Source organism: Mastomys coucha, unplaced genomic scaffold (genome assembly GCF_008632895.1).
Source record: "Mastomys coucha isolate ucsf_1 unplaced genomic scaffold, UCSF_Mcou_1 pScaffold1, whole genome shotgun sequence".
Lineage (NCBI taxonomy): Eukaryota > Metazoa > Chordata > Mammalia > Rodentia > Muridae > Mastomys > Mastomys coucha.
This window is the reverse complement of record NW_022196891.1, coordinates 84,294,710-84,307,507: the sequence shown is the minus strand read 5'-3', so window position 1 is coordinate 84,307,507 and position 12,798 is coordinate 84,294,710. Positions and strand designations below refer to the sequence as shown.

At 39.2% G+C, this 12,798-nt stretch overlaps 1 protein-coding gene across 9 annotated transcripts in view; it reads right to left on the bottom strand.

Moving 5' to 3' along the window:
• The window catches only part of Gpatch2 (G-patch domain containing 2), a 151,218-nt gene that overhangs the window by 121,262 nt on the left and 17,158 nt on the right, over positions 1-12,798 (bottom strand). For 8 of the 9 annotated variants that reach the window (XM_031338063.1, XM_031338043.1, XM_031338072.1 and 5 more), the window contains exons 4-5: positions 10,097-10,279; positions 9,590-9,669 (exon numbers count right to left, since the gene is read on the bottom strand). In XM_031338063.1, the coding sequence (XP_031193923.1) occupies positions 9,590-9,669; positions 10,097-10,279 (263 nt within the window). Of the gene's footprint in view, positions 1-3,074; positions 9,463-9,589; positions 9,670-10,096; positions 10,280-12,798 lie in introns of those variants that run through there. The other variant, XM_031338115.1, reaches the window with a different exon arrangement.

Here is a 12,798-nt window from a genome sequence, read left to right as displayed (position 1 = left end):
TCTGTGTGACATGTAGGAGATCTGGGTTCAATCTCCAGTACTAAAATTAGAAAAGAATTAGCCTGTTAAACATACTTGGAAATAAAACTAAATAAGCTATTAATCTTTGAATTTAAAGACTAGTTATTTGGACTAAATGTTAGAAATCCAAGCTAATATGAATTCCTTAAAAATCTGGGATATATTTTTAAATGTTATCATAATATATTGTAACTGACAGATGAACACACCCCTACAGGTTCAAAATTGTATTTATTGGCTTTTTGAAACACTTTCATAGTAAACCATCTCCAAACAATTTCCTGATCCATACCTGAAACTCTAGGAAGAAGATGCTATGCTTTAACAGAACAATATAAAATTCATCCAACTCTCAGTTTATTCCATAAGTAATGACAGTTATCAAACATTGAAAAATAGAAACATATATTTTGTTTGCTTAAAACTGAGATATAGTTTGGATCTATCTCTGGGTTGTCAGAACCCATTTCTTAAATAGTAGGCAGCAAATATCCAACTGGCATACATTAACTCAACAATACAAGGGAAACTTTCCATCTAAATAGTTTCTTCATGAATCTTCAGTTTTGCAAATTGACCTTCAGTTGGAGGATGTACAGGTGATTTCAGTACAAAAAAGCTTACTAAATATTATTTGGAAGTGTTCTACCCATCACTGATTTTTGAACTTTTCTGATAGTAGGTTTCTGACATATCTAAAGGCGAATTAGAAAACTGAGTTTTATAGACCATCAGAATAATTTTATCAGCAACATAAAAAGCAGAAAACCAGAGATGAACAAGCCTTGGAAAAAGTAAAATGTACGCAGCATTTCTACCTCCCTGGTTTTGCTTTAAAGGGACAGAAAGTAATAGGGACTCTACCAATGTCACAGCCACTGTACAGGGCAACCAGGAAACAGTATGGATGGGAATGTCCATTTGTCAGGTGAAACCGCATGGTTCCCAGTCAGCATGGTTCCCCAGACAGCAGCAATGACTCCTCTTTACAGGGAGAAAGAGGGAGGTTTGAGACAGGGACTTGCTACATAGCCCTAGCTGGCCAGCACTCACTATGTTGTTGACAAGGCTGGTTGGCCTGGAACTTTCCACGATTCACCTGCTTCTGCTTCTAGAACACAAAGAATACAGATGTACCACCATGCCCAGACTTAATTATTTAAAAATAAAAGGAGTATTTATTAGAATATATTTCAAAGGTTTCTTAGGATAAAACATAGAATATAGCATTTAAGTAGCTAGAACCTAAAATATATTTTAAGTCCTAAACAGAGCCAGACATGGTCGATCATGTCTATAACCATAGAACTCTGAACTCTGAAGAAAAAAGAGCAACTGGAGGTCACAGCCCAGTGCTATGTGGAGAGCTTAGGCCAGCCTTGGATACACGGAGAATCCATAGTCACAAAAACATAGACCACCTCCTACATTTTTAAAACCCATGTTTTAATGATTCATCAGAGAGTCCAGACAAAGGTAGTAGGGTATAAGGAGATATGAGCTTGTGACATAATACTTGAAGGTGGACACCATCCTTGGCTCCATAGGAAGTTCAAAGCCAGCTTAGATTACATGAGACCATGCTTCAAAAACAAGTCTATAGATGCCTAACAAATATTAATCTGAAGCCATTTCTCTAAGTGACAGAAGAATTTGTATTATTATACAATTTGTCTTTTAAATGTAGAAGAGAAGACAAGTGCTTACACATTAACTTTTGGTATAATTGCTATGATTAGACATTCTACAGGACAGTCTGAATCCCATCTAAATAGCTACCACTTACAGAGTTCTTGATCCTAACCCATCCTGCTGAATGAACAGGGGTGAGGCTCATCTGTGCTTCTTTCCCAGATTAGTGGTTAGTAGAAGAGTGACCTGAGGGACAGCACTAGACGGGTGAAGGCCGAAAAGTCATCATAGCCTACAAATGTTATGCAATAACCTTCATGTCTTGCAACTGTCCTGCTGCCTTTCTGTGTGTCTTCTTTGTCTCCACGACTGCACCCCATCACCCGGCTACTTCTGTCTGCTTACTCTTCCCCGTCCCAGATTACTTTTAGTCATTAAAATAAAAGCTATAGGTGACCCCAACACTCACTGACAGCAGTAAGATGTAAGGCTAGACCATACACAGTCGCAACACTGGTCTACCTAGTGGAGGCAGTACTGATCAATCATGCTTGAGTAAGTGGACAGCATCCACATATTGAGATAGAAGATTCATATGGTAAATCAAGGTTCAGTCCATTCTCTGGCTCATCTCAAATGGAGGAATAGGATGGAACTTAAACCTCGGATACAGTCTTAGCGTATACTTATAATGCACTTTCTATACAACTCTCAGTATGACTAAGGAAGACATGACTTCACATGATTACTATGGACTATGATCCAATACTTGCTATGTTGATCTCAACTGCCTATGCTATAAGCCCCTCCACATTTATCTAATCAATCTATCTAATCAATCAATTCTTGGCATGTTTATCTTAACTGTCTGTGCTATAAACCCCTCCAAATGGCATGTCAACTCAAGCACTGCTATGCCCTCACACCTACCACTTCCTACCCTGCATGAGTTAGTGAGCTCTAACTCAGTCTTCAGATACCTCATGCCTGCCACTTCCTGTCTTACCTGAGTTAGTGAGTTCTAACTCATCCTTCAGGTATTAGCTAAAGCATTCTGGAGAGACCGTCCCAGAATCTTACCAAGTTACTTCAAAATAAAAGAGGAAACATAAGACACAGATTTCATCATAGTTGAATGAATGTAGCAACATGCTAAGGGAGAAGACGGGCGTCCTTGGAGGGAAGGAGAAGACAGTGAACTAACACACACAGAGTAGAAACACTGACCAGAAGGCTCCAGTCTGGATGACAATAAAGATTGGCAAAAAAGTACCAGGAGCTAATTATTAACCCACTCCAAGCCATGAATACTTTATGATTATTACAGAACTTCTGAATGTGGCTGCCATTCAACATAGTGAAAACTGATAAGGATATCTCAACATAATCCCACTTGAATATATTAAAACAGAAATAAACACTACTTTAGGAAGAGAATTTATTTATATTTATTAGCAACATGACAGCAATATGAAGAAATGCCCAAATCATATATTAATTTCAATTTATCAAAGGAAAAACAGTTTAACATGTATACACAAACCTACTTTATAGGAATGTTAATAGTATTAACTTAAATATATAAACAGTACACAGAAGGAATCCAGCACACACTGAGCATCGTTATATGTGTTTCACATAGCACACCATACTGAAATCACAAACCCAAATTCAAACACATGAAGCCACATCTAAACGAAGTCAGGAGAGAGGCAAGCACAGGTATGTAATCTATGGAAAGACATATGTAGTCACATTTAATGTGTAAAGCATTAAAATAGCATGATGGGACTGTTTTCAAATACTTCCTAAGGAGTTTTTAAGCATATGGAGAATACAGCATTCAAATGCAAGTAAGTGAATAAATAAGTGGGTATACTACAATGCCCCATTAAATATGTAATCCACATTAAAAATATAATCCAAGAATATCTGTATTAATAGCGATCTTAATTAGATGTTATAGGATTTTCATTTTCAGTTAACAATTATGGTCATTAAAATTTCACAATATAAAATATAAAGTAGCATGAAAGTAAAATATATAAAGCAAACAGACATTACTAGATTTCATATAAGAAATATTAACATTTTATTAATTTGTACTTTTCTATAATACAGAACCAATTTTATCTCAAAAAATTCTAAGATTAAAATAGCTTGAAATCTGGGTCTCAAGCTGATATTGAAAAGAACATGAAATTATATAATTATATAATTAGCATAATTAGAATATAACTTTCTAAACATACATTCTCCAAAAGCTCTGAAAATGCTCTAGGAATGCAGATTTCCAGGCAGAACAATGATAATAAAGGACTCAGCTGCTAAAACCTCCACTAAAAAGGCTTGAATAATACTCACCTTATAATCAAAATATAGTTGCAGACACGGGCTGTATGTTATTTTACATCATTTTAGATTTATTTTCTGTCATAAACTCTTTCCTCTTTGACTAGTCTGAAAAAATAGTTATTTACATCCCCTTTCTAAACCAATTCCATTTTAAGTGAGTCTTCTCAGTAGAGGCTATAGCAGAGCCTAAACGTGGTTAGAACCTTATGAGACTGCACCACAAACACCGGGCGGGCACATGAAGACTTCACTATAGTAAGACGGTCACAGAGGAAGGACCTACAATAGTCAGTCATGGCCAGTCACAGCATGAACTGCCTTAAGGGCTCCTGTGCCCTGAGTGACAGACACAAAGTATGGAAGATCAGTGACAGGACAGTTTGTGGAAAGGGTTACCCTGTAGGCTTTGATCATAAACTTGAAAACACTGACATAAGAAATCTACTCCAGCACATTCATTTTTTTTTTTTTTTGCATAACACCTTACATGGTCTTATAATTGAACAAAAATGGTCTTCAAACAGCTGTAAACACTGAAAACAAAGCGCTCTACTTTACCACGTCCTCTTACATAATACTGATTTCAAACACTGTGTTTTCAGATGAGTCTTTTCTCCCAATCTTCCTGCAGTCATTGCAATTTGAATAACTTAAGTGGGTATTAGACCTGTTGATGATTCATTAGTTTAAAACAAAATAAAAAGAGAATTTAAAACTCTTACCTTCAGAAAACACAAATTGGAATACACAATTGGAAAACATAATTGGAACACTTATTCTGAGTGAACACCTTTAATCCCAACACTGGGAAGAGGCAGGTTCAAAGGTTCAATGCCAGTCAGGACTACACAGTGAGTTCCTTACAGCTAGGGCTACACAGTAAGACTCTCTTAAAAATCAAACAAAAAGGAAACAAAAAACCCACCAAAGAGTAGGGTATTCTGGCTGAAGAGACAGCTAGCCTTTAGAAAGGATAGTCTCCTCAAGCTAGATTGCACCATCATTACTGTGTTATCATGCTGGGCTGTACTTAATAAAAGTCTATCCTCTCTGGGGTGCAGGCTGAATCTTCTCAGTGACTACCTGCGGTAGTCTGAATATGCATGGTCCAGAGAGTGGCACTATTAGGAGGGGTGGCCTTGGGGTAGTCTGAATATGCATGGTCCAGGGAGTGGCACTATTAGGAGGGGTGGCCTTGGGGTAGTCTGAATATGCATGGTCCAGGGAGTGGCACTATTAGGAGGGGTCTTACTGGAGGAAGTAAGCCTGCCAGTGTGGGTGTGGGCTTTATGACCCGCGTCCTCACTGCCAGGAAGCTGGTCTTGTCCTGTCAGCCTTCAGATGAAGATGGAGAACTCTCAGCTCCTCCACCACCATGCCTGCCTGGATGCTGCCATGCTCCCACCTTGATGATAATGGGGTAAATCTCTGAACCTGTAAGCCAGCCCCAATTTAATGTTGTCTATTGTAAGAATTGCCTTGGCCATGGTGTCTGTTCACAGCAGTAAAACTCAAGCAAGATATTACCCTAGCACATTCCATAGAAGTAGTAATTCTCCTAAAATTATGTAGTAAAAGACTGGCTAGCAGGGCACCAATAAACTGGAGTTTCTAACCAGACAACAGCAGTAATTCTTCTTTTTGCGATCTTTGAGCTAGGGTCTCATCTAGTCCAGGCTAACCTCAAATTTGCTATTTTACCAAGGATGATCTTTAACGCCTGAGTCTCTGGTCTCTGCCTCACAAGTGCTGGGATTACTAGTATACATCACCATGCCCCGCCAAATATTCCCCAACAGTAACCTCTCAAGACATAATCTCACATATACATGGTCACAATTATTTAAGGATTAAAACTGGATTCAAACCTCGTAAACAGTGTAAAAGAATAGCTTGATGATCTGAGATGGAAAAGGCATGAAGAGACAGGCTTTATAGCTTGCAGTTCAATTTTGAGAGTTAAGTACTTGTTAATCAAAAATTCATTCAAAAAAATTCTTCAGACTATCTTAAAGACAGACGTCAGATCAAACATAAATAAGATACAAAAAGAACCTAAAGGTCTATAAAATAAAGCACTCTATTAAGGTAATGTCAAATCATCTATAAAACATGAATTGAAAAGCTGAAGGTCAAATTCTACACTTGGATTCATGATAAAAATGTAAGTTGCATTACCAGCTATGTTTACTATCTGCCATAACAACAGTAATTATCACTTATTATTGTATACTATGTGTCAAAGATGGACCTGAGCCTATTATAGTGTACTTCACCTCATTAAAGCCTGAAAAACTTCTATAAAGTAAGTACTCTATATTTAACAAAAAAACAAACTGAGGTTTACAATGTATGCTGAAGTAATATTAAGAGCCAGAGTGAATTTATGAGTACATGAGTTCCCCATCTGTAACACTCTACAACCGCGGTTCTCAATCTCTAATGCTGCAACACTTCAGTACGTACAGTTCCTCGTGATGTGGTGACCAATCCCAACCAGAAAATTATTTTGTTGCTCCTTCATAACATTATAAATCATAATGTAAATATCTGATAGGCAGGATATCTGATATCCAACCCCTGTGGAGGTCACAACCCACAGGTTGAGAACCACTGTTCTACAATTTCACTGTTTTCTACAAAAACTATTCAATTTTTGTTACACCTTGCAGATTCTGAATCTGAAAAGTTATTTACCAGCTAAAATTTATTTGCAACCTGAAAGGCAATACTCAGAGCTTGTGAAGACTCTCTCAGATATGTGTACAGCAGTAGAAAGTACATGAGCACAGCTGAGCTGCCTCACCAAGTGAGCACGCCCAGCTAGGAGAACACAGACTCTCTTCTTACTGCAGCTCTGATCCTGTAAGCAAGTGTTCCTTGTGTGACCCACTGAGGACTGGGTTATTGACATTTCTGTGCTTTATCTGGTGAATTCACTGCTTTCAAATTCAGGCCCCAAACTCAGGTTCAAAGTGGAGTCTGTCATTGTTACTAAGCATGAGGAGGTCATAGCGAGCCTGATGGATAAAATTCTTGTTAGAGAATCTTTGCTCAGCCTTTTTGGTGCTATTATCCATAAGTTCCACATCAAGACTCAGCAATACACAGTAAATACCTTTAAACACAACTACACACAGAACAACATGCAACAGCAGCTGATGAGAAGATGGGAACCCTAGGCCCCCAGGAACCTAACCCTACAGAGCCTGCAGTCTTACCTAGCCTGTGTGGAGTAAGGACAGCCACCTGGGAGCAGTCACAGCTCAGTTAGGTTCCCGTCATTTCCTTCACAGACCCCCACCCTCAACATCGTTCCCACTCAAGAGCCTCTGTGGCCGTCCTCTTTAATGGGTTGGAGCTGCATGTGTTGAAATCTGCCCGTGAAATGAATCTTTCAAATATACTTTGGCTTTCCCAGTGTGAATTTACACTAAATTAATTTAATTTCTTATTATAAGAAATAACAGATACTCCTTAATAATGATTGCCTTAGCATGTTAAAGTTTTTAAGGTAGTAAACTATGTAGCAAAAACATATAGAGAATTGAAAAATAGCAAAAACTGAAAATCTTACCTTTATTACCCAAGTCAGAGATTTTATTGGGAAAAAAAATACAATATGTAAAACTCTAAATAAGGACAGTTCAGAGTCCTCTGTTTGCAGTGAAAGTCTGACCAGGAGAATATGTCATGGCCCAACACACTCATTCCATGTAAAACGCACACACAGAATATCTCCATGAAGTGAGGCCTGATCACCTCTTTACAATTTAGACAGGGAAGGCAGCTTACGGTATGGTGAAGCCATGTATCATCAGCACCATGAAGCTAGCCTATCAGTGTAATAGCTTCTATAAAATACCACAGTGAGGCCGCAATAAGCCTAGAAAATGGGCTACAAATCCCAGTCACGCTCAAGCAAGCAGTGGACCAAAAATAAAAATAGGTAAAACTAAGCCGAGAATTAGATAGCACTCATCTAGTTCATGATTGGTGAGGTGAAGTTCATAGGCCGCGGTGTTAGGGTGACTTATTCAGATCTAAAGGATAGTGACCATACAAAACAAAAGCATTTCTGTAATTCAGAAAAAAAACCCATAAATTTTTGCCCTGAGACACAGTCTAAAAATCCCTACTACAATTACTTAGCACATCTCTGCACCTTTAAACATGGGAAAGTCAGGATGCTCAACTCGCACTATGTCGCCTTAAGTCTCTTCAGAGACATTGTCAGACTTTACTACTTAATTTTAAATCTTTCAGAACACAAAATCTGGGGTAAAAGCAATGTCAACTTTAAGTTTCCTTTCCAATCATATTTAATTTAGCCATTAAATGCTGAGCTGACAATCAAACCATACAGTATGGAAACATTAAACCACAAAGCCTATCAATTATAGGAATTGTACAAAAATAGTAATCATTTTAAAATAACCATTTTAAAAAACTCAAATGGCTTGAACTAATAAAATGTAAAAATTATACCACCAATGAAAATGTTTGATTTTCCTCCTGATTGGTGAAAATGAGCTTATGCAAGTATTTCTAAAACTCAATGGTCCACACGGGGCTGCCATCCTAAGGATGAACAAGCATCTCACGTTAGACATGATGGTAGGACTGGGTCACGCACTATTGTTCAAGCACGTGGATCAGTGATCTCATCAAGCGCCAAGCCAGTGAGGCAGCTGTGACTCAGTCAAAGATCAGACACACGCCACTGAAAACGTAAGAGCAGACAATTCCCCGATGCTGACCAGTTTGTCCTCACTGTGCCAAGTGAGAAGTAGGAGGACTTTTGCAGTACAGTAAAAACTATAACAGGATTAATGCAGAACAATTGTTCAAGTGTGAAGTTAGCTGAATAAACATAAAGATCATCAACCTCAACTATTACTTACATCACCTTATTCAAGTACCCTGAGTAAAATGCAACTGTTTTCAATCACACTGGTAGAGGAGACTCCTGCTCAAATGAACCATGAATGGCAATGCATTATTTCTTATTTACAACAGTCAGACATTAAAACTGAATCTTAACCAGTGATAGAAACATTAAGGAATACGTGGGTTAAATATAGTTTTCAATTTTCTATCTTTAGATAGCATTTGGCAAAGCAAGTAATACATAAATAGATCCAATGTTGAAAGCCGTAAAAGAAAAATATATAAAAATATACAGTAGTTCGTAGTTTTTATCTACCCTGGGCCAGCCTACATTCCAGGGAAGCCTCCCCAGTCAGATTCACTTCAGGCTAAAAGAAAGGGATCCTGCAGCAGAATCAGCCTCAGGTCTGCACCACAGAGGCTCGCACTTGAGTGTATCCTCCAGGGAAGCGGCCGGGAGCCAGGTTCCCTCGAACGCCATTTCCCAGGTGTTCAAGGCGTAACTAACTTATTAGCATTAGAAGATTTGGTTTATAGGGGAATCTCAGTGGTCCAGTTTGTAGCCTACAAAAAAATGGATTATTTTTAAGTATAACATTAGAATATAAATGAAGAATGAGGGTGTGACTTTTTATTCCAGAGAAATGGAAACATTTCCAAACATGACAACTCAGTATGAAAGCATGCCTACCATTGAAGGTGAAGCCCCTCCAGATTTTTTACTATTCTTTGAAGGCATTCCCTGCAAGCGGCTGAGTCGAGCTTGGAAACCTGGGAAACCAAACAGTTAGTTTAGAAGATGCTATGATCACTGGGGCACAGAACATCCTGTCAACAGAGAATCAAAACTAATCTGCTAATAGTTGTGAACACCAAGAAAATTATTGGGGAAAATGTGAAATTCATACTTAATAGAGCTAAGGTAATTCCCAGCAAAGCTCTAATCCTCTGACTTAACCAACTTGCATTCATACACTAGAACTCTCTCTCCATCCACCTCCTGGTGACACTGTCCCGACGAGTGTAGTAAGAGGCCAGCATTTTCAATGATGTACTGGGGTTAGGGTCCAGTAAGCTTCTCTGCAGCATCCTGTGTGTGTTTCTCCTGCATCCACTTTGGTCTACCCTTTCAGTCAATCTATCCAGGAGGGGCCACAAGCTAATGGGAGCCCGCATGCACTCAGGGACAACTACTAACCTCTTCTGCCAGGATGTGACATGAGCGGGAAGGAACCACTTAAGATACTCTCAAACACAGGGTCGGGGAGGTTGGCGTCCAGCTCGGCTGGGTCTTCCTTCTCCCACCAGGGCACGACTCCAGCAATCCCGCATGCCCCTCCCGATTCCTTCTCATAGAACCAGTCGCTCTGTTCATCATCACCTGGGAGAAGACAAAAATTCACCCAAGAGTCAGTTTTAGGGCAATAGATATTTCAGGAACAACAATTATTCACTGATGTTGACAAAGGGAACCTAGCAGGCTGTTAAAATGACCATTATATCCACTTAGGCTCTAGGACTAGCAACATTTTTATCTAAGAGAATTATTAAGAGCTATAAAGAGACAAACATATAGAAATGGTTAAAGTACAGAATGTAGGGAGCTTACAAAAATAAGAAACAAGAAAGAACTGAAAGTGTGTCACCAACTGTGCCTGAGACCCCAAGGAGCCATGACTGCTAATGGTTTGTTTGGGAGAGTTCTCAGACGTGAACAATCACTTTCCCTGTTTAAGGGACTTCTGATTTTGAAATCTCTTACTATTAAAATGGAAACTGCAGTCATGAAACAAAAGCTATGCAAGAAGTCTAAAGCTTAGCTGAGGATGATATATGAGAAACAGATTTAGTTCAAATAAACAGAGGTAAAAGCAACTGTGAAATGAGAATCACAAGAATATTTAAATTAGGGAACTAATAAAAATATTTTGTTAAAAATTACAACTTACAAAACCTAAATATAAACATTTCATAGGAGACATAAATTAAAATGTCACAGAGCAGGTCTATTAAACACAAGCAGGGACTCACTTGAGACTGACCACCTTATATATGAATTGCCATGAATACATTATGTCAGGTATTGACACAAGCCTAATCCCACACTTTACTTGCAAGGCTAAGGCACAGTTAAAGAATGTTAAAGCCAGCCTGTATTATATAAACATAGAACCTGTCTCAGAATTAAAAAAAAAAAAAAACTACTCTAGAAATATGAAGTTATTTGACTTGACTTTTATATGATTCACAGTGATATTGTTAAAAAGTAAATTAAATAGTCATTTAAAACTTGGGCAGGAATGGTGATGGGTGAATTAAAATCCATTGTCCTGTAACCCGGGGACAGTCACCTTAGCTGTATTAGTTCCGCATTTAAAATGAATAAATAAAAATTAGAACCCACACAGTTCTTAAATAAATAAAGTGAGAAAAAGGTAAGTTAAATAATAGAATATCCCCCAGAAACAAGAGAGAGAGTAAACTCGCAATAACTGTTGCTATTTCTTCCTAAGTCAGTGCCTTCCACAGAGTACCAGGCTGGCCAAGAAGTTCCTTTTTATTAAAGTTTATCATTTTATTTGATCATATCAACATGGATAAAGTGGGTAAGATCTGTATTTTAACAAAACTCTACCGACACGCTCCTGGTGGAGTGTACGTATCAGTGAAGAGAGCGGCCAGCTGCTGTGCTGTCCTCACCAAGGAGGGGGAAATATGGGCAATATTACTGTGCTCTTCTTCTCTCATAAAATCACTGAATAGTTTATAATTTAAGACAATAAATAAATATTCTGTTTGTTTCTGTAGAAACTACTTCCTGAGAATGCATTCTTATTGTTGTTTGATTGGTTTGTTTTTTTGAGAGAGGGTCTCACTAAGTAGCCCTTGCTGGCACAGAACTCACAAATATCATCTGCCTGCTTCTGCCTCTAAGTGCTGGAGCATAGGCTACCATTCCTGGATTTCATATTGCCTTTTAAGAAAATAAGGAACAATTATGGATCAGAGATGTGACTGTAGGATGGCAACCCCATCCACCTTCCTGCTGGAGGTAGGCTCTATAAGTTCCCTCTCCCTACTGTCAGGCATTTCATCTAAAGTACCTCCCTTTGATTCCTGAGAGTCTCTTACCTCCCAAGTCTCTGGTGCATTCTGGAGGGTCCCCCCAACCTCCTATTTCCTGAGGTTGCCTGTTTTCATTCTTTCTGCTGACCCTAAAGAATTACAGGGATGGAAATGGAGAGGAGCCTGAGGAAAAGGTCCAGCGACAGGCCCAAAGTAAGATCCAGCTCAGGGGAAGCCCAAGGCCTGACACTATTACTGAGGCTATGGAGCACTCACAAAAAGGGACCTAGCATGACCGCACGCCGAAAGACCCAACAAGCAGCTGAATGAGTCAGATGCAGATATTTGCACCCAACCAATGGACAGAAGCAGCTGACCCCTGCTGTTGAATTAGGGATGGCTGAAAGAAGCTGAGGAGAAGGGCAATACTGTAGGAGGACCAGGAGTCTCAATTAATCTGGACCCCCGAGATCTCTCAAACACTGGACCACCAACCAGGCAGCATACACCAGCTGATATGAGGCCCCCAACACACATACAGTAGAGGACTGCCGGGTCTGTGTTCATTCAGAGATGATGCATCTAACCTTCAAGAGACTGGAGGCCCCAGGAGGTTTAGAGGTCAGGTGGGGTGGGAGGTTAAGGGTAGGGGCACCCATGTGGAGACAGGGGGAAGTAGGGAGGAGGTGTGGGATGTGGAGCAGATGGAGGGTGGATGGGGGAGGGGTGGGGAATGGAATATGAAGTGTAAAAAAATAAAAAATAAGCCGGACAGTGGTGGCACATGCCTTTAATCCCAGCACTTGGGAGGCAGAGACAGGCGGATTTCTGAGT